The sequence below is a fragment of the Haemaphysalis longicornis genome, unplaced genomic scaffold, assembly GCF_048455015.1.
Source record: "Haemaphysalis longicornis isolate Haplotype H1 unplaced genomic scaffold, Haemaphysalis longicornis Haplotype H1 scaffold_2, whole genome shotgun sequence".
Classification (NCBI taxonomy): domain Eukaryota; kingdom Metazoa; phylum Arthropoda; class Arachnida; order Ixodida; family Ixodidae; genus Haemaphysalis; species Haemaphysalis longicornis.
In genome coordinates, this window is record NW_027526295.1 from 286,974,535 (window position 1) to 286,996,728 (window position 22,194).

Here is a 22,194-nt window from a genome sequence, read left to right on the forward strand (position 1 = left end):
AGAAAGATGCATTTATTCACAGACACCTATTTGTGCTGTCGTTGTACTTGACTGCTGGAGCGGATCTCAGCTTTGAAATTTCGTGTCAGTACTCCTTTAAGCGGGTGCATTAGCCCTTCTCACGCCCGATTCCTGGCCAATCCCCCACGTGGGTATGTGCCATGTCAGCGGCCAGGCAGCGCGCGCCCATCTCCCCCTGTTGCCAAGGAAGACGAGGAGATTCCTGGTCAATCCCCCACGTGGGTATGTGATGCGGACATCGCCGGTGGACGCAGGTTCAGGGTCGCTTAAGAAGTGCATTGCACTTAAAAGAAAACGACGCCGCCACCCGGCGACATGTATATGTCTGGAAAACCCGTGTAGAAGTGCAAAGGTCGATGTGCTGATTCCGGACCAGTGAAAAACGGTGACGGTACACCAGCATATGGTGACAATCGTATGCAGCCAAACTACCGTGAAGTTCCGAAAGAACGCCCAGCCGAACTGCAGAGCTATGAAGTGAAAAATACAGGATGGGCCAACTTTCGGGTCAGGTGCGAAAAACTACAAAAAGGTGGCCGCCGCGCCAACCAAAAGTGCGGAGATATCAAGTAAAAAAGCCGGACGGGTTGAGTCTCTTGTTCAAAATCGAGACATCGCCGGAGTTGGCAGCCGCGGGGCGTCTTCCCATGAAGGCGTGCTGATTGTTCGCTGGCAGTGGGAGGGAAACGCTAAAGATTGTTACTAGCCCTCTATGCAATCACTGTCGTGACTGGTGCTTAGCGGCAGCTTGAAAAAATTCTCTAGAAATTATCTAGTAATGCGCAGCATTCTTATGCCGCTTGTCTTGAGTGTGAGTTTTTTACAGCCATACTTTCTCGTTTTAAATGCAGAGCATTTATTTAACTCACGATGTGACCCGTTCTAGTTGTCCATCGTCATCCGCACCCCTCCCCCTACACTATATATAAAAAAATAATACTTACCGGTGCCTGGTTTCGATTCCACGACCCTGCGGGCGGAACGCAAGGTGCATGGTGCTCTACCCACTGCGCCACAAAGCCGACACAGAATGGAGGGCTGCGAACGCGCCTTATATCCTTGACTCATTCAAACTACGTCAAGAAGCTGCTGATACAACGCATTCACTACCTGTGGGCGGAACGCGAGGTACATGGTGCTCTTCCCACTGCGCCACAATAATCATACCCACCTGCTAATAAATGATGTCATACCCACCTGCTAATAAATGATGTCACGTGACCACGTAATTACGTCTCCTGATTTAATTACAATACAACAACCAACAGCAACAAGTGCAACAACATTAACGTAACTCAAACAACTTAACGTCGTGCGCCCCCGGAAATGCTCTGCATTTGATCGTGCCCCTCGCGAGGGGGATGTTTAGTTTCCTGCCGCAGCAAGAACCAGGCGGCCTCTTGCGCAGTTTGTGGCGCATACCCACTTGGGGGATTGGCCAGGATCGTTTCACTTACTACATGCCGGCTACTTTTTGCTTTTCTTAATCGGTGGGTTGTTGTTGATTTTTTTTCTAAATCCTGTCCGACAAAATATCTCCATTCGCGCTATTTAACGATTACAAGTGGAACTTTCGCGAAATCTGCATTATTGTGTGAATGCGGGGCGTTACACATTTCGCCATTTTTCGGTTTTTTTGTTTTCTTATTTTTTAGTTTTTAAAAATTTCGTGCGACCAGTTATCCCCAATTACGCTATTATAGCGATTACGGGTGGAACTTCCGCGATATCTCCATGTTTGTGGAAATGCAGGCCGTTACACGGTCCTGGCTCTGGGGGTACGCGGCAAAGAATGCTACGCATTAAAAGCACAGACGCTGAGAAACAATGTGGGGTAAACAGTTGAGGGACTAAACCAAGTCCGTGACCAAATCTGCACGATCAAATACATTATCTTTCATTCTTCTCTGAACGCGTGCTCGCCGCGTACGAAGAAATGGTAGTACAACAACAAAGGAAAGCGCAAAGGAAAGTTGGTTGCGAATGTTGGTTGAACTCGACAACCTGGCACTGGAGATGGAGCTGCAGTGGCCGCCATCGGGAATACATGTAAATGGGACAGTCCGCATTGAGAGCCTCCTCCTCTCAAAAACCGATGGGCAATTCAAAGGCAACGAATGGGCACGACGCCGTCTGCCAAATGCAGTTTGCATGAATGCCAAGCAGCTGGCATATATGGATACGAACCTAGACTGAAGCGTCCTGTCAACAACGCTACTAGATTTTTATGGTTTCCACCGACAAGCCATTATCACTACGTGAATATCGAAAATAGCCAGCTGAAGCACTCCTTAAAGCATTCAGTGATAAACCTGCATGCAGTACTATAGTCTGAAGTGTTCTGAGTGTATACGCAAACATGAGGGCGACGCCTAGAAACCAACTCCAGAAACGCAAGCACCAAAGCCCCGCTTCAAGAACATCGAAGTGCATGAAAATTTCGGCCGACGATTTGACAGAGCCGCAACCGAAGCAGTGACCGAAGACTCAGCCTGCAGAAATCTAAGAAAGCCATGGATTCTGCCACGACCCTGCGGACGGATAAAGTTAGCCACGAGGAAGACACAACGTATAGGAAGCTAACCTCCGTCACACCAGAAGAAACTGCACGCTATATGACTGCAAACGTCGTATGTGCGTACGTTCAGGACACATGCAACCACGAATCATGACGACTGGCGGCAACGTGGACCACCTGTGACCAAGGCTGTAAAAGTGAGTCCAATTGTTCTCTTCAGTCAAGTACATAATAAAGAACACGCCGACCACAAGAGAAAATAAAACAATGACATTTCGGCACCCCGAACGGGAGCCCTGTTCACACTCTCGTGGTGGCCGTCTTCTTTATTGTGTACTTCGATGTCATTCCCGACCACACGGGCGTCCGTCGAAGCCTCGATTAGTTCTCCTCAGTACTTACGGGCCTGACAAAGTGCGCGACAAATTACGCCTGCGGTTTGATGACGTGTGCCAGGCGACATTCTCATCGCCGGAGGTGGAAGCAGCGAGGTGTCAACGCGCTTCTCGCTTCTAAACGGACATTGTTGACCACGGATTTGAGAGTTTAGTCGGCGTTTGAGGCGGCGCTTGAGGCAATTGAGGCGGTTTTTATCAAAAGAGCAGGCGACAAGTGCGTCAGAACGCCGTCCCTAGCGTTAAGTGACAAAGAAATGTCATTCTTAAATCACAGCGTGTAGTTTAGCACGCGCAGTTGTCCTTCTTTCTTTTAGATGCAAAGCATCTCTTACTCTCAGCTCCGTCGTCCGTCGTCCGTCCATCCACCGGCCCAGAAAGACACCGGCAACAATGCCGCTCCAGGAGCCCTTTAAGGGGAAGCGTGCTCGTTTCGTGCCGGCCCAGGAAGACACCGGCAACACTGTCGCTCCAGCATCTCATGGTCGGGGCTATGTCCCTCCCTTGTTGTGGCGCCGTCCACACCCCCGCTGCGCATGCTCGGCTCATTTCGGGCCGGCCCAGGAAGACACCGGTAACACTGTCGCTCCAGGAGCCATCAAAGGGTAAGACACCACCGGGCGTTCAGCAAGCCGAGCATGCGCAGTGGGGGTGTGGACGGCGCAACAACGGCAAGGGAGGAACATAACCCCGTCGCATGTAATAAAATTACACCATCTTCTCGTAGGGGAACCCTGAGTAGCATGCGAAACAGCCATAGGCTCAACGCAATTTCCCATTTCGTAGTTCCGGTAAGTGAAAAGTGTGGTAGTTACCATGGAAACCAAACTGTAAATATAACGGTAGCTACGTACCTCAACCTAACGGAAACGACGAACTGAGAACTAATGGGCACTTCAATCGACCCCATGGCTGCTTTGCATACTACTCAGGGTTCCCCTACGGGAAGAGGGTGTAATTTTTTATGCCTGGTCTGCGTCTGGAGTGCACGCACACGCATTAAGACCTTCTTTATTGCTCTTGAGGCTGGAGTTGATATGTTGTCACACTTTCAGCACTGTTGTACTTATTCAACCTAGCCATTGTCCCCACATTCTACACTTGCTAGCATGATTATACCTTGGGTGATATTTCTGTTGTCTTTTTTTTTTCTTTTTTGTTTTGTTTCTGTTTAGATAAGTTATGTATAAATTCGTGTGGTTTCCTTTGAATAAACAGTTGGAAGTTGGCGCCTGTATCTGTCTTACCTTGTCTTCTTCGTCCACGTCTAGTTTGCGCCACGTTTTTTTTTTCTTTCTTTAAGTTTGTGCGTGGCACGGCGTGTAATAGATTGCATGGAAGCTGTACTCGCAGAGATTGATGAGGGCGCTCTAAACACATGTGCTCTTTGGGCCAAATTTGAAATAGCGTGTCAACACTGTGACGACAACTTTATACCCAACAAACGCAAATAAATGCACAAGCGTACGCCGTGCATTACTCGTAAAATTGTTAAACTAGAAAGAAAAGTGAAACGGCTAGAAAAGCAGCATGCGCTGCGCACAGTTATCAGCAAGCACCAAAGAACCCTTGCCGAAGCAATGCATGGCCCAAAAGATTACTACTTTAAAACCCGTATACCTAATTTTATATAAAAAAATATCCTTCGAAGTTCTGGAATTATCTTAGCGACAGCAAGAAATCCGTTTCAAAAATATCAGTTGACGGCAGCACAGTTACAAGTCATGAAAATATTGCAAACCATTTTAACACACATTTTCATGGCGTGTTTACATGTGTCCGGAACATCTACGCCTGCTGTAATGCCATTTGAACTATGCGAAGCCAATTTCATTTAATGCCCTGGTTTGGTTTCCATCTGTTGCGGTCCTACCTAATTTTATATAAAAAAATATCCTTCGAAGTTCTGGAATTATCTTAGCGACAGCAAGAAATCCGTTTCAAAAATATCAGTTGACGGCAGCACAGTTACAAGTCATGAAAATATTGCAAACCATTTTAACACACATTTTCATGGCGTGTTTACTGTGCCCGGAGCATCTACGCCTGCTGTAATGCCATTTGAGCTATGCGAAGCCAATTTCATTTAATGCCCTGGTTTGGTTTCCATCTGTTGCGGTCCTGACGACCTCCCCAATGCTCTTCTCCGATGTAATGCCGTAGGCATTGGCGAATTCCGGTTTATTATCTTTCATGCTTCCTCGTCAACAGCAACCTTGCGCGTGACTGGAAAATGGCCCGAGTAGCATCTATCTTCAAAAAAAGGTGACAGATTATCACTACCTAATTGCAGACCGATACCTTTAAGTTCCTCATGTTGTAAACTGCCAGAGCATATTATAGCGAACCAGAGTACAGAATTTCTTAAAACGCACTCCGTACTAACACGTTTTCAGCACGGCTTCAGAGGCAAGTATTCGACCGTGACACAGCTTGTTACTGTTACCCCTGAGTTTGCCGGGACTCTTGATAATAATATTCAGGTAGACACAATTTGTTTAGACTCTTGTGAGGCATTTGATGAAGTTTCTCATGGCAAATTAATCTACGAATTAAATAAAATAGGTCTTCCAAAGGTGTCGGTCGCATGGGTATCTGAATATCTGAGTAATCAAGTGCAGCACGTCACCGTCGAGGGTCAAAATTTGAGTCTTCTGCCAGTTAGGTCGTGTGCACTCGAAGACGGCGTGTTGGGGCCCTTGGTGTTTTTTTGTTACATAAATGATATTGTAATCGATCCAACCATTCAGATTCGATTCCGATAACTACGTTGTATTTCGTGAAGTTTGCAGCACGCACGCTAAAATAGAACTAAAACAAGAATCTAGATTACATATTCCGATGGTGCAACAAGTGGGGCATAACGTAAACACGCGACAAAAACAGTTTGCACGTGTATAACTCGAAAAAAATCTCCTTTTCAGTATGCTTACTCCCTACCTTTATCAAAAGTCAAACAGGTCAATAGCTACAAATATTTCGGTGTAACTTTCACAGCTAACCTGTCCTAGAATTCACAGGTTGACAACATTGTACGTTTGCTTTCAGAAAGTCGTGTTTCCTGAGACACAAGCTTCGCAACTCACCACCAAATGTAAAACGTCTCTGTTACCAAATCCTACATCAGACCGAAATTAGAATACGCAAGCATAGTATGGGACCCCTACACAAAATGCAACATTGGTAATCTGGAAAGAATTCAGAGGAAAGCGGTTCGTTTTATCTTTTCGAAATTCCGTCGTATACACTCCATCGAAACTAATGATGGCCAGCAACATTCCACTGCTTCAGTTTAGAAGAAGGCAACTCCGCTTGGACTTCTTGAATTTCTTGCTTAACCATAAACTTGCCATTGAGCCTTGATTGCATTCATCCCATCTGTCAATAAGAAATACACATCAGCAGCCAAGGTCTTTAACACCTGATTTTGCACAGACACCTATAGGCCTCCTGCGCTGGAGTTTTGGCGACATGCAGCGCCCCTAGTGGCCGACGCCTCTGGATAGTATACAAAAGCAGACGACCCCCGCCGCCCTCCATGCGTTTTCAATGACTAGCCAGAGTGAGACATGGTTGTACTTAGTTTAATCGCTTTGTGACGCGTTTAAATGACTGCATACTGTATGTAATAGCCCTTAAAGTAGTTGTGGAGGCTAAACAAAATAATATCCGCTCAAACAAGCCGATTTATCGGCTTTCTTTTCAGCGAGCTGTCGCGGTCATCGCGGCGTGGGGCGGTATCGCCAGGTCGGGTGGTCTAACTTCCTGACGACGTTTACTGTTCTTTCTTTTGGCGTGCGGTCGACAAAGGAAAGTTCACGAGTAGCATAAACACGGAACAAAAGGTTGCTTCAGCGGGAGCATGCTAGCGAACCCAAGAATTGCGCAGCCGACTCAGCTGACACTGCTAGCCTGGCACCACCATGAAGACGAGTGGAAATTTCGTTTTGTATTTTCGCAAACTAAATGATCCTTGCGTAACGTTTTACGCCGCACGATTTACGAACGGCAGGGTACATGTATACTAAGGAGTAGGTGAGGCAATGCGTCAAATAAACAAAATAGGCGCTATTAAACGACGCAAAACAATCACCAAATCGCACGCCCGCTGCCTGCAGAAATATGTTCTTCTATATTTGCATAACATAACACAGCCGCATACACGGCCCCGAATATTTACATGCGATCATCACTGACTCTGTTGGTTATCTTCGTCGCTAACAATCTGAACGCCGACACGCCAGTTTTGTCCTCAAATTGAGTTAGACAGCGAGACAAGAACAGAAGATTGGTCGCTTCCAGTTGAATTGTCCCCCATCTTCACACTTCGCCAGATTATTGCCAAATATTATTGGCGATTCGCAGAATTTTTTCGCTTTGCATTCAATGCCCCCCTCCTCCTCCCACCCGATTTGCCGTCCAGCCATTCGCAGTGTCGGCTGCATGAAACTCGGCCCTACATTACAAAACGTTGCTGACCCTCATTCTAGCCTATTAAGTGCGAACTGGGAATATATGATGCAAGGGCGTAATTAAGTAAAGTGAGTGCAATCAAGGAAAGCGAGCGGCCTCTCGGTTCGCCCGACCACTTTGTTTTACGTCCACTAATTTCGGAATCGCAAAACAGATTTCACGGTTCTTACGCTCGCTCAATTTTGTCACTGAGACACGCAACAAAACGGCAAGCTAACGCTGCACTGTGTATTCGTAACGGCGAAGCAAACGAGCACAATTTAATTAAAGCGCACGCATGGTGCGCAGGTACGCAAAAGAGCGGCGCACCGCAGCAGGCGAACCACCGGTCCGCCAGACTCGCTGGCTTTTTAAAAGCGCGATAATCACCGATTGCGTCACTCTTCTTTTTTGATGGGCTGTTGTTGAAAAGCCTTTGCACCTAGAGTATTAGTTCAAACTAGAAGTTTCACTTCATACAACCATCGATCGGTGAACCTGCGAGTGGCAGAGCGATGTCACCGTACCGGCACTTTCGACGGCGCTGTAAACGTATTTAGCGCTGCAAAGCTTTTTCCCTAATGCCAAGTTGATCGCCGGAAGAGATCGGACCCGTCGGGGATGGGCTGGTGACCATGTCACAAAACAATCGGGAAGATCGAGCTCATTTTGCTCCTGTCAACACGGGATCCTATGGGACCCGCGAAGCTTTGTAATACCCAGAAGTACTGCCCGGAAGCCGCTTGCGCAGCGCCCCATGGGCAGCGCAGGTGGCCTATAAATTTTCGTTTTTTCTGCGCACAGGGTCTGAATAGAACTCTTTGTCAGAGCGTGATCGCCTTGTATACCACGTGTACATTTCCCCATTTAGCATTGTGCACGTTTCCCCATTGAGTTCATTTTGTCATTTATATACGCTCGCGATGTGAAGCAGTCTACCGTACTGCTCATTTGGATTTGTGACTGCCCGTCCGGCTTGGACCACGTGTTGTGGTCTGCAGTATAAACTAAATAATAAATAAATAAATCGTTGTTCCCAGTTTTTTTTTCTTTTGTTACATGATTGCAGAATACTTTCGGAGCGCTTTTATCCTTCTGAAACATGAGGCCCAGCGTCCAATCAAACAGTTCATTTCGCTTGTCTGCTCCACCGTGACTGCATCCCCTTCTTGAAATCCCTGTTTTTTAACTTCTGTGTGCGCTCTTGACACCTGTTGCCGTTTTTCTATGGCAAGTTTAAGTTCCCGTTCCGTGGTTGTCCCTTAGCGGTTTTTATTTCTTGCTTTGCCTATTTCTTTTTGCATGTAATAACCAATCAGCTCATCGTATTAATTCCCACGCTTTCGTGGCCAGACCTATAATTGTCTTTGGGTGTTTGAGCGGTGCCTGCTATCTGTTTGTCGCTCAATTTCCGGCATTCGACTGACGTTGTTTCCTGCCCTACGCCTGGCCCACGTTCAAAATTCCTGAATATATATCTGTGTGGTCGCTACCAGCAGTTTTTGTTTTTTTTCTTCTAGTTCGGTTTAACCGCTCGTTCTGAAACTGCACTGCAGTCGGTTCAGGACCACCACGCCTCTTCTTGACCGTCGTCCCACTTATGTTTAGCGAACACGATATTATGCTCCTCATGCGCGCAGACAGCATTCTAAATATCCATCCAGGTCATCAGTGTGGGCGTTTAAATACCCTAGCGGTATATTGTCGGCGGATTCTTTGAATTCCTCTGCATCACTTGTGACGCAGACTGTCTTCTGACGTCACTTCCTGTCCGAAGATCCAGCTTGATCGCAGGAGCGCCATCTCCGGGCGGATTTCGGTAACGCACCGATGGTGACACGGCGGCAAACACTCGACGCATGCTCGACGCGCGCGGCCGGCAGAAGCGTCGTCGCTGCGGCGTGCAAGATTTGTAGCGCCAGGCCGTTTCTGGCGCAAGTTCATTAAACCTTCGCCAAAGGTTATCTTATCCGAGGCCCGGTCGAGGGAAACCGTCCTGCAGGCTGCCGATTTCGCGCTTTTCAACCCGTCCCGCTATCTCGAGACTCCGCGGCCCACTCGACGCGGCAACGGAAGCCGAGCTACACGCTCACGTTGTGCGCCGCCACGGCCACATAGTCGAAAGGGACGACGCTACATTTGCGCAGCCCAGAGCATGCGGTGTATACGTGCGGAAAAACGCCGTGTCGTACGTCGCGGGACCCCGGAACTGTTCTCGGTACGAAATTGCCAGATCGAGTGGAGGTGACCAATGACCGCATCCGCCAGGTCAGCGAACAACAGTAAAACGGACTGCTAGTTGGTAGCTGTTCATCTTGAAGCTGGAAGCGCTCACACAACTGCAGGGACGAAAGTAGAAAAAAAAAAAAACAAAAAAAAACAAAGTAGTGCCGTGTCGTCTCTGTTTTCTCTACTTTCGTCCCTGCTGTGTGAGCGCTTCCAGCTTCAAGATGATCAGCGAACAAGCTAGCTCAGACTATCCGAATCTTCTTTTTACCTCGCCGCCGTGACAATGGCCGAAACAACTCGTTCGGTTTTGCTTAGCGATTCGATAGTAGCGATTGCCATCATCCTGCTGGTCAACCCCTCCGCCCCTCTCCGGAGGCCCAATTTCGTTCAGTTCACGTGGTTCGTGAACTTTCGGTCACATATAGCACGGCGTATGCTTGGTTGCATGCAAACATCATCTGTACGTGCGACGTGCGTACGCTCGTTTGTGCCTACGGCCCAGCTAGCATCCTTATCCGTACCGACATCGTCATATTCTAGGCACTACAGCATGAAGGAGAGGAAAACAAGGGTGCGGCCCTCACACCGAGTCAGCTGAAGCTGGAAACGCCGTATTAGGAGACCCCCCTTTTTCCCCCGTATTTTGCGCACACCCACCGCCTCCTCCGCCTTTGGTTTACCTTAGCTGTCGTCTTGCTCCGTATGCGCGTGTCAATCTTTGAGTAGCGGTTGTGTTGCGCCCTGGCGTATATACTGTAAAAGCTAGTTAATTGGAACCCCGTTAATTCCGAAATTGGAATAATTCGGCCTTCCTACTACCTTACTTCAACAGTGCACGTTGCCGCAGATCTCCGTTATTTAGACGCAAAATTACGCCCCCACCTCTTAAAGGGGCACTGACACAAACATTTTGCATCTTGGTTTTTCTGTTGCGATAAGTAGCTAACGACCTCCTCATCACGTGTGGAAACCTCATTTCCTTCAGCGTGCGACGGTTGTTCATTTACAGACGTTTTAATTGCGGTCAGTCGCAGTTTCGGTTTCAGCAGGTGCCGCGAAGTGCGAGTTTTGTATAAACAAAGCTGTCCACGTGACGGTTGGAGGGATATAACAGAGCCGAGCTGCCGTACACTGCCGAATTCGCGTCGCCGGCAGTTTCTGTGAGTGCCCCTACGTACTGATCTCGTCAGCGGCTCAATTATAAAGCGACCGACCGTGGACGTTACGCAGACGCTGTTAGTGCAAATTTCTGCCGTGGCAAGAGAATGAATGAATGAGTGACATTTATTAAGATGGGGGAGGCCACATGGCCGTAGTTGGGGAAAGGGAAGAAGGGAGGAAGAGGTGATCACTCAATCGTTGGAGATCGATCAGTGATTTTTTTGGGAGGGGGATTGTAGACCCCATCTCACACTACCCTTGCCAGGCCACTCTTAATGGAAAACACACCTAGAGCATGCAGAAAATTTGATGACGCGCGACGCTCGATACAGTGGGTGGGGATACGCGGGCTGGGAGCAGCCGGCCGGTCTGCCTAAAGGTCCACCTACAGATGTGTTCGGCTCAACACTGCGGCAGATGGCCGTGTAGTAAGCGGTGCAGATGACGATTTTTAATGCAACCCGCCATCGCATCATTAACTCCTTTCTCATATGCGCTGCCTTATTTGGGACTTGAGTCCCGTTTCGTGCAGCGGTAACAATTAAGCTATCGCTCGAGCTACCTGCGCCGGTCTGCGCCACTTCGCGGCCGTGGCCATCACCTGCGCAGAAACCATGCCGCTCGCTCAGTGCGCTTTTCGTGTCTCCGGCGCGCTTTCGCTTCCAGTGTAATAAAAAGCAATAAAAATAGAGTGCCTGGAATCGCTATAAAAGTTAGGTCGCGACCAGCTACCCGATGAGCCAACGAAATCCCGGCGCTTTCGCCGCCAACGATCGGATCATTCGTTGGTCGAAAGCAGAAGCTCTGACCACCGATTGGAGCGGCGATCCGGCGAAAAACTCCGGCAGTGCGGAAGCGGCCAACAAGCTCGTGATGTGTTTGGATGTTGTATTAGTGTGGTGAAAAATTGTGTTAGGGATTGTTAACAGCGCTGATTTTAAAAGCAGCGATCAGATATCTGCCCCGATGCTAAGCCTACGCTGATCGGCCGCGGAGGTTCGACGGCCCTACCCACTACCGCGGCGCGCGGTGAGCGGCCCAAGGATGGCGCTACCTGCACAGAAGAATCAAAACAGGTTGCGACTGATGTCTTGGTCCCCGATCGCTCAAATGGCAATTATCGCGAAAGTAAAGTTTTACATGCAAGAAAGGGGAGGATAGTGTGGTGAAAAGTGTCATGGATTGTCATTCGCAGTTGTACAGATAAGAAATTCAAAACAGCGCAAAAAAAGACGGGACAAGGAAACGACGACACACATAAGGGCGATCAAATATCCGCTACGATGCTAAGCTTAAAGTTCCCAACACCCGAGCCGACCCGAGCAACGCAAGCCGGTTGCGGGCTGTTGGGGACGCCCCTCTTCTAAAATCTCGCCGAGCGCGAGCGCGTTGCGTTTGGGTTACCCTAACTTCTTGGTGGCCCCCACGCCGGGTTCCCCTTTCTGGAGGTAGGTGTAATTTTTTTTCGTCTGGAGTACGGATGCCGCGCGCGCGAAAGTCCGAGAAGCATTCGCGGGCGGCTCGGCGGGTGCCTTCTCACAATTCACCAGTTCCGCAAATGCGACGCGACAGTCGCTGTGTTCGGGAAGTCGCATTTGCGTTCTCGATCTACCCTGGTTTATGTGCTGGACTGACCAGGGCTTCCCTGCCGGGCGGCGGTTCGGTGACGGCGTGCACCCTGCGGCCTTCGGAGTCGTAGGCGTGCACCACGAGGCCTAGGTTGTCCTTCGGGTGGCGGAACCAGTGCGACACCAGCTTCTTGGCGTCCAGCTGCATCCAGAAGCCGCGACGCAGGTTGCCTTTCTCCTCCTTCGTCCGCACCTGCAACATGGCGAGATGGTGGGAAAGCAAGGCGACAGCCATCAAAACCCACCAGCATACTCTTACGAACAGACGCAGTGCTGTGTCAAACGATTCGACCCCTTCGAGTGAGGGTGATGGCATGTGCATCTCGCCATAGTTTCGAGTACCTGCCATGAAAGTAACTAAGACTTCTCGCTTTAAACTGGAAGACGATACCTTCGTAAGCAGTGTCCGTGCAACGGCGGACGACGCTTTCTTTATGCATAAATAATTGCAGCTGACACCTGTCTCCTCTTCCCCATCTTGAATGGACGCGTCCCAAAGCGCGCCATTCCTCCTCCGTGGAGCCCAGCCTGCAGCTGCCAGCCGGCGCCCAAGGGCCTGCAGTGGCGCCCCAGTCGACAGCACTAAAGACCTCGGGCGCTGCCCAACGTACGCAGGTATGCTATGGCGCCAACAAAGAGAGGTGGAGCCAACGCCCGCATGTTCGAGGCAAAAGTGCGCTCCGTCGATTCATCCCCTGGTGTCAGCGGCACCCTGTCCGTGCGCATGTGTTTGTCGTCTGTTCGCTCTCGTGCGCGTCTGATTTTCTCGGTGTGTTCTTTGTAGCGGAAAAGTTCTCGTTAGCATGTAGGCTTCAGATCCGTGCCCTGTACCAGACAAACGGATCACCGCGTGAAGAAGACGAGGCAAACGCACTGTTTTGCGCCTCACTGCACGTCCGGTTGTGTATCGTCAAGAGAGCCGGGTCAGCGTGTCCCTTTGTTTTCTGCGTCGAAAGACCCCGAACGTTTTGAAACGTGGAGGCGGGCCGTACCCCGGGCTGACAAAACTCTCGACGAGAACTCAGCCCTTTGTTCTCTTCACTTCGACGAACGATATGTTAAGCGGCACTTCACGGACGTGATCAACGGCGAAACAGTCGAAATTCTCCGCGATCGACCTGCGCTTACCAGCGACACAGTTCCTACAATTTGGCCGAAAACACCATCGTACCTCTCCAAGAAACCACCCAAGAAAAGGCAGTCCAGAACGTCAACATGCGGCCTCCCGACGAAGATCCAGCGTAGCGAAGTGAGTTCCTCTTCCTACAACGATACACATGTTGAAGCGAGCGTTCCAGAGCGCGAGACTCCCGCTCTGGAATTTTCCATCTTACCTGATGTTGAAAGATGTGAATGGCCAAGCGTTCATTGGTTCAGACAACGCATCACTGGATCTCACAACGTCACAGCCTTTACTGTGTGTGCGTTAGAAGACCAGAATCGCTGCTTTGAAAAAGTAGTCGTCATGGCTTCGAGCAGCCACGCGATTAAAGCAACGGTTTTTGTGCAAGCGACACAAGTCAAAAGCGTCGAGCTTACCGATGGAAAGATGATTGAAGATCTTTTTCCAGAAGTAGACTCTCTTATACCATGCAAAGACTTTGGTGAAAAAGGGAGAGTTCGAAGCAAACTCAAAGCGGCGAGAAAAGAGGTGTGGCATGAAAAGTTTCAGTGCGTCCTGCCCGGGAATAGCCCAGGCGGCAGCAGCAGCGTGCCCGAAATGTAGGTGCCCGAGGAAGCTGCTCGTTAACCAGGCATCATACAGAATAAGGGCTGCAAAAACCACCTTTCGAACGCTCTCCTACAAGCTCAAGCTACGAACAGCACAACTGCGTCAGGTGAAATCCAACTTCGAAAAATTGAAAAAGGAAAATTCATAAATCAAGTCCTCCGTGCTTGAGGATGCAATTAGAGACCGGCGAAGCAGCAGCAGCAAGTCAGAGTATGCTTTGCTGCTTCAGAAAGAAAGTGTACAAATGGAATTAAGTTAATTTGAAAGCGAATGGGCTCTCGAATGTTTGATCATGTGCATGAAATGTCCTCGACTTTATGAGCATATTCAAAGAAGCAAAATCATGATACTGCCATCACGTACATCTCTGCGTCACTATGTGAAAAACTAGAAGAGTGGCTTTGGTCTCAGTGAAAAAGTTTTTACTGCTGAGGCGGAGAAGACCAAATCAATGGATAACTTCCAGTGTCACAGATGACTCCTTTGAAGAAATAAAACTTTCAGAAAATCTTCACTTTTCATCCAGCGGCAAGATTGAAGGTTTCGTTGACCTGGGCAAATTCACTGCGGAAGGCCAACGCTCGCTGACATGTGATCATGGCCTGGTTGTCAAGTGGCACCAGATCATTGGTGCCTTTGCATCACACAGCAACGTGAAGGCGGATATGCTTGTCAAGATTCTCCTTGAGGCCGTGACAATGAGTGACAATGCTGGGTTACGTGTAGACTTTATAACCTGTGACGGGGAGACCTGGAACAGAAGCATGTGGCGCCTATTTGGCATCTCTGGAAGACAGGAACACGTGTCATGCAGAAGACAACACCCCACTGAACCAGGTCGTTTTCTCTACTTCGTATCAGACTTTCCGCACCTGATAAAATGTGCAAGAAACAAGTTTGTCGAAACAGACATGGAAATCCCAGAAGGGAAGGCTACTGTTGATCAGCTCTTGCGAGAGAGTGTGATGAAATGCACAGTACTACTCTCAAGGCAATGCCCCATATAAACAAGGCAGTTGTTCATCCTACTGGTTTCGAAAAGCAGAGAGTGAATTATGAGTTTTGGCTAAGCGATCGAAGAAACGCTTAGAGGTCTTTTTCTCCACCGAGAGGAAATATAGACAAAGCTGGGAAGCATAGAGGCGACCTTGAGCTTTGTGGAAAGTATTAGAAGTTTGATTAAACCTGTGACATCGCGGTGCACCTTGGATGCCCTAAGACCGGGTTGGGGGGGGGGGGATAGGGGGGAGGGGAGGGGGGGGAGGGGTGAAACTACGAAAAAGTGATCCGTAGCTTCTTGTCCTACTTGGTGGGTCGAAAGGGTTTTTAAGCGACAACACAGCTGAAGGTCTTCGTGTGACTCTTTCAAGCCCATTACATCTGCTGGAGTATTTGATGACACATGTTGGGTTTCGTTTTGTGATGACAAGCCGTTTGTGCTCAGACACCATTGAAAGACTTTTTGGCAGTGTTCGTCAGATGTCTGGTAGCAATGGCCACCCTACAGCCAGCCAGTTTTTGATTTCCGTGAATACATTAAGCTTCCAGAACTTGGCCCGATCGCCATCCCAAAGCAATGTTTCTTCGGGAATCTTGAGAAGCCTGCTTGGTGCTTCTAATGCAAAAGAGACAAGTGCCTAGAAGAGAATTGATGAGGTTCTGGATATTGGAAATCTGACAGAAGCTCATGAAGTGGTTAGCGTTTTTGACCTTGATCCACCATTCCATGTTAGTTGGAGCTAGTGATACAAGGCTCATTTTCTACATGGCTGGTTATGTCGCAAGGAAAAGCATTGCGAACACAAAGTGTGCTGAATGTTGTCAGCAACTGCTGCAAGATAAGGATGGAACCCCCCTCCCCCCCCCCCCCTAGCTGAAGCAGCCATTACGACTGCTGTTGACAGAGGAGAACTTTTATATCCGTCCGATCAGCTGAATGCACTGGTGACATCACAGGAAAACACATTCACCCACTGCGTCAGTGTCAAGCAAGTGAGAAGCGACAGGCTTATGGATCCTGTATCGTTTCTTCAGCTTACCAAGTTGAATTTTGTTGGCTTCCCTGAACACAATACAGCACTAAAAACAAAATCAAGTTGGATAGGCTCACAAGGATTCATTTCTACGTCAAGTCCCAGAACGCGAAACGCGAAGAAACGCGGAAGCGAATGAAAATGTTCAAACTGCGCCGAGTGCTCTGAATTCCGCTTTGAGGGAGTTGCAACAGACGTTTCTGTTTTAGTGTGTGATTTAGTTTCATTTAAGTGCTACGTCTGTGTCTCATTGGGAAGTCTCATTTCCAATAAATGTATGGGCAGCATGGTCTTGGTTGCTGATGTTCATTGTTTCTGTTGTGCCTCTTAATTCGTTTTGCAGACCTTCGTGGGTTGGGCATCGTACGGGAATCGCGAAATCCCTCCCCCTATCGAGTGCGCTGCGATAATCGCTCGCTCGCGGAAGCTACGTGTTAGAAATTTATTTACTAAGTCATCATTCGTGCTATAACTTGTCAGCGCGGAAAGATGCTACGGGAACGTAAACAAATTCAGCTTTTTTTTCGCGCGCGGAATGAGAATCACTGCCCGCGGCCAGCACTGAGCGAACGAAAAGCGGCGGCAGCCCGACTAAGCGCTGGGCCAACTCATTTTGTCGCAGGGTCAGCGGTCCGTGCAGTAGCGCAGTCAAGCCAAGCCATCTCGATTGAGCGTAATACGAAACGTCATAGGAAATCGGCAAAGAGGATGCAGAGAGGAGGACAACACTTTCGAATTGATCTCTCTACCAAATAAAGTCGCGTAAACGCAGCTAGAGTGGTTGAAGCATAGCCTAGAGACTTCGGACTACCATTTGCGCAAGTAATCCCACAATGTGCACAAATCACTTCAGTGTCCCTTCAAAACAAACCTTTCACCACAGTCCACTGCTGCAATTCCCGCCAGTCATGGCACACACGATCACGACGAACATGTGTCGAAGCAAGCCTGTCGCGTAACCTCGTCGGCGTTTGACTGCTGACTGGGAGAACAACATGTGCAAGCTGCCCCAGCGACCGCTGCGCAACAAGAGACGCCAGCGAGGAGAGGGGCAAAGCGATTGTGCAGAGGAGCGGGCCGCTGCTAGAGGGGAGAGAAACGAAAGATGAGACGGAGAACAAAGCTATGCCGTTGAGAACCGATTGAGCGCGGAACAGGACCGCGGCACTTTCATTTCGTCCGCCGGGCGGCCACATGCTTCGCGTGGGTCGTCCAATAACGCGGGTCAGGCATGAAATCGCGTCAAATAACCGAGGTTTTTAATGCATCATTTCAACGGCTACTTCGTCGGGACCCTCTAGTCCGCCGTAAAACCCGGAGACGTATAACCGGGGTTCCACTATATTTACGTTTTTTGCTTTCTACATAAAGCGGAAAGATTGTAATGACGGGTGGGGCTGACGCACGCATCACACGCAGTGCACTGGGCAGTGAACTTGCCCATGGGAGCAAAGTTCACGCAACACCCGCACCCCAAGGCCATTCCAAGTCCCTTGAAACCGCGCCGCTGCCCCGAGCGAATGGACGGGCACCGCCAGCACAGGTTTTCGGCCTCCTCCGGGCTTGAACACTCTGGGAGCAAAGTTCACGCAACACCCGCACCCCAAGACCATTCCAAGTCCCTTGAAACCGCGCCGCCACTTATAGCGCGCCAAATTCTCACGAGTGACTCCGAGAGTTAGTCCGTTAGGATGTTCGCCGGAACGCGCCGCGTCGTGAACGAGAGCAGAACGAATGAGTCTCTACTGCTTACGATTGAGTCCCCTACCTTACTACTGCTCTCTACTCAATGCGACTGGCAAGGAACATCACCTCGGAGCCTGCGCCGCCGCATTGGAGCAGGTCCGGCGCATTTGGAGCAGGATGGCGCAGGGAAAGCGGATTGGCGCGGGATTTCCACCCCTGTGCTGCACCACAATTTGAGGCTCAAGAAATCGCGAAAATGGTGAAACAGCATCAATGGGGCCCGTCGAAGTAAAACAAATACCGATGCAGGGATATGTAAGAGTAAAATAAATATATTGATACCGTCACCGTAACAATATGTGGAAACTCTTACTGGCTATGCGCTTTTTAAAGGACACACACCTCAGCTAGCAAACATTATAACTTATGATGCCTCAGCCCAAGCAGTAGGCCTTTTTGCTTCAGTTCAGCTTAGGTTTCGTTGAAATGTACCGCCTTGCGTATGCAAGCGAATTTAGAGGATGCGTGCATGCGGGTGCAGGCGAAAGGTTACCGTACTGACCCCTAGCGTATGTATATGACACAGAAACTTATAAAAGCACATGCTAGCGCAATCAACCTAAAATCAGATGGCCGTCAACTTTGATCAACAGCGCGTGCATTTTCAACACCTGCTCCTACACTCTTAATCGGGCTTCATGTAAGTTCCAGTTAAAGGGAATGATCCACATATTTTATGACGATCTGAACGAAGAATAACTGGATCGAGAGATATATGTGGATCTTATCTGGAACTATCCATTTGTTTTCTCTAGACTCATGGTTTTTATCTAGAACAGAATAAATGAAGGATGCGCTGTCGGCGGTTCCAGTTACTGTTCCACTTATGTTCCATTAAACATTTGTGGAGAGTGCTTTTGTGTATTTTTTGCTCGTGTCTTGTTTCACATAACTGGTGCGCTGCAGTGAAGTATACACTGTATCGAGCATCGACTGGAACAATGAACCACATATATATTTGGCGCACACGCACTTACGCGTGCACGCACACAGATATACACACGAAGACACGAACGCACACCCACACACACGCACACACGCAGGCATGCACGCACCACATATCAAATTTAATAAACTTCGCCGATTTCTATGGAGGTCTTTTACAGCAGTTTACTTATATAAAACGGCTAAGAGTTATTTTTATTCACGTGATCTGACAGAAAATAAAATTCTCACGTCTACAACACCGTACACAGCATGAAAATACGCGATAAAAGGGTGTCTTGGCGAAAATAAATTCACGAACCTCTTTCAGGTTGTGTGTGCCGCTCAGGCCGCTTTCGTGAATGTCGTCTTTTGCTAATTTCAGCAAATCACCAATGACTTAAATTCGAGAAGGAATAAACATCCTCAGGTTCCCCCTCTGCGTATGGGGCAAAGCATTCATGGTGCTTTTGTGGACACCTCATAACGAAATATATATAGTTGTTGAAGCTATTGCATGTTGTTCGTTTGGTTCACAAAGCGTCGCAGAAACCTTGTTTTTTGCTCAATTTTCAGCCATCAGCTCACTGTACTGTAGTACGTGCACAATTTTAAGTGCTTTATTATTATAGAAACGCATAAATGGCTAGTATGCTGTAAAATAGGTACTTAGTCAACGTTATTTATGCCGTGATGCGGTATACGCATAGTGTTAACCGACTGTGTCGCATTTTACACTGCACGCAGCATTCTACGCATGTAGTTATATAAAAGCTCCGAAGTTCATTTGCAGTTTTTGTCTCGTGCAGGCTATTAATTTCCACACACAAAAACAAAAGCCTCTTTGCAGGAAACGGTTGACTGGGCACTCTTCAAAAGAACGAAACTAAACTTGGAGAACTAAATCTGCATTATTTTCTATGTATTAATACTGAAATTACATTGTTATCAGAAATTATGCTCTTCAGTAGGGAAAAGTCCGCAGAGTTAACTTTCTGTTGTTGTGCCTTGTGATATCAATAGAAGTTCATCGAATGACCAGCCCTCTCCAGCTGCTTCCCCCGTTGCTGTTTTCCTGCAGTATTGGTGTTCAGGAGGGACAACGGCTGGGAAGCGGGCCGATGTATTATTACTCGCTAATTAGCTGCGCCACACTTGTCCTTCGCTATACGGAAGTAGTTTTATACAACGTGGGTATCTAAAAGCGCCGCAGTATATTTTATTGGCCATGGAAAGGGTTGCTGTCAAGAGAACGCAGTAAATTAAGCCGCGCCCTTTTGTGTTCACAGTAAAGAGTAACGCAGAAATGCTCTCATCCAAAGTTATGCAAAGATATCGCACGCACTCACGGCCCTCCGCTAGAAACAACTTTAGACCGGACTAACGCGCTAAAGTGCTTATTTTTTTAGGTCTTTGTTACGGCTTCAGCGTCGGCGTAGACGTCCGTTTAGACGCATGTTCCCGTTTTCCGCAGGAAATAAAAGCCATCACGTGTGCCGAGTTTGTGTGAGCACTTCCGCGGACGCATCGCCAAAGCCAGCGAGGAAGAAAAAGTTCGCCGAAGTCATGAGGAAAAGACCGCCACTCCAGTAGCGCATGCCATGCGCATGCTTCAGCAGCAGCACGGCAGAGCTGTTGGCATTGATTTACGGTACAGTGGGACTGCAACGCGTACAACGACGACGAGTGAAAAACGGAACACTTGAAATAAACGACGGAGCGCCCCCATCTTGCAAGATTCACTTCGCTGGTTTTACGCTCTTCCGCATGCAGCGCCACCAGTGGCATTACAAAGCGCTTTTCCCTGTTGATAGCGTGATGCGCGTGATGTTTGCCAAAGAAATTGCCGGTAGGACTGGCGGGAACCGTTACCAGATTGGTTGTGGCGTGAAACCGGGGATTGCCATGGATGGGATAGCCTCGGGATGTATTTCCTACACGTTCGACGAAGTGGAGCTTTTAATCGCCAGGAGGCGCAAAAAAAGGTCAGTGCTGCTCACTTCTGTGCTGGTAACGGTTGTTGTTCAGTGACATGTTCCTCACTGCGTGCGATGAACATACCGCTTCGCTGCCCGTTGTTCGCGTGCCGTGGTCACAGCGTGTAACATTATTTTGTTTTGGAGAAACGTTTGCAGCGTAATTCATCTCACTTGGGTGTTCGTGGGTCCGAGTCAGCTGGACATTTCTCACTTCGCACGTTAGCCATTGCTCTTTAGAAAGTTGCTGGTTTGCGTGGCAAAAGACAGCGTACAGAAACGAAGCGCAGGACAAGAAAAAACTAACAGCTGAATAAATGTTATTGCGCGAGCGAGCGCACGCGTCAGCAAGTAGACTTGTTACCCAGGGAGATAGTATATCTACAATTTTACCTTGTGCTTCTTTTTTGTTCTTTCTACTTTTTCCTATATTGCTTGCGCGCGATGAACTTTATTCAATTGTTTGTCAGCGCCCGTGTTTGTCTCTTTCTTGTGCTCCATTTCGTTCATGTGCGCTGTTTTCAGCCATAATTATGAACGAATTCTAGCCCGTCGTCACACTCTAGTGCTGGTTTGCGCGTTTCAGGAGTCTGCCTGTTCCCTTACTGTGTGACTTTGCTTAGTTGTATATTGGCGGTTGCTGTGTCTGTCGGCGGTAATGAACCTTGTGGGGTATAGTCGCTCGCGATCATCTCGCGCGCACGCAGTACAACTTCCCAGCAAGTTTGTCAGAGCGTCCGGCCTTCGATTTATCTGTATTTTGTAATCTTGCGTGTTAATTGCGGCGTTGTTTTAGTCTGCTTCTGCTGAGTAGCATGAATTTACTGTGCTTACCAGATCGTGAGTGTTCGGCCTTGCCCTGTTGCGCGCAAGGTAGACGCTATTTCGAGTTATGTTGACGTGCGCTCAAGGCGTGAGCGGCCGCACTGTTACGTTTATCTGGGTTCCAGGTTTCTTCCCATTCCCTTGACCAATTCAAATGGTCGATTCTACATTGCCTGAAGTGTGGAGAAATTGAAGGGACGGCGGCTGTCTTTGCCGTAGCGTAACAAACGTTCCTTTTTAGGAGGGAAAGAAAGCTGGAAACACGCAGCGGGTATATAGGAAGTGTGTTGCCGTTTCTATGCTTTCAATGTCAGTAATAACCTAAGACATCAGAATATTTGTCTATAACGCTTACGTGCTTAATATTAGTAGTTGTTACATCATGAACTGCGTTTAAAATGAGCCACTCCTGCATTTTTATGCCGTCAATGTCAGTGGTAGCCCGAGAGTCGGAATAATTTCCCACAACGCTTAGGTCATAAGTTCTTGCATCACTCTGCGCACCAAACATCAATCATTGCTGTGCTTCCTTGAACTTAGAAAATGTGTACTGC

The 22,194-nt window shown here is 48.5% G+C and overlaps 1 protein-coding gene and 2 pseudogenes across 2 annotated transcripts in view; 2 read left to right on the forward strand and 1 right to left on the reverse strand.

The window, feature by feature from the left end:
- The window catches only part of Myo (growth/differentiation factor myoglianin), a 139,746-nt gene that overhangs the window by 27,727 nt on the left and 89,825 nt on the right, over positions 1–22,194 (reverse strand). For both annotated transcript variants that reach the window (XR_013322684.1, XM_077700838.1), the window contains exon 3: positions 12,412–12,597. Coding sequence is in view for 1 of the 2 variants with exons in the window: in XM_077700838.1 (XP_077556964.1) it covers positions 12,412–12,597 (186 nt within the window). In the remaining variant the exon portion in view is untranslated. The remainder of the gene's footprint in view (positions 1–12,411; positions 12,598–22,194) is intronic.
- Positions 13,027–15,435, forward strand: LOC144170964 (uncharacterized; annotated as a pseudogene).
- Positions 15,433–20,292, forward strand: LOC144170965 (uncharacterized; annotated as a pseudogene).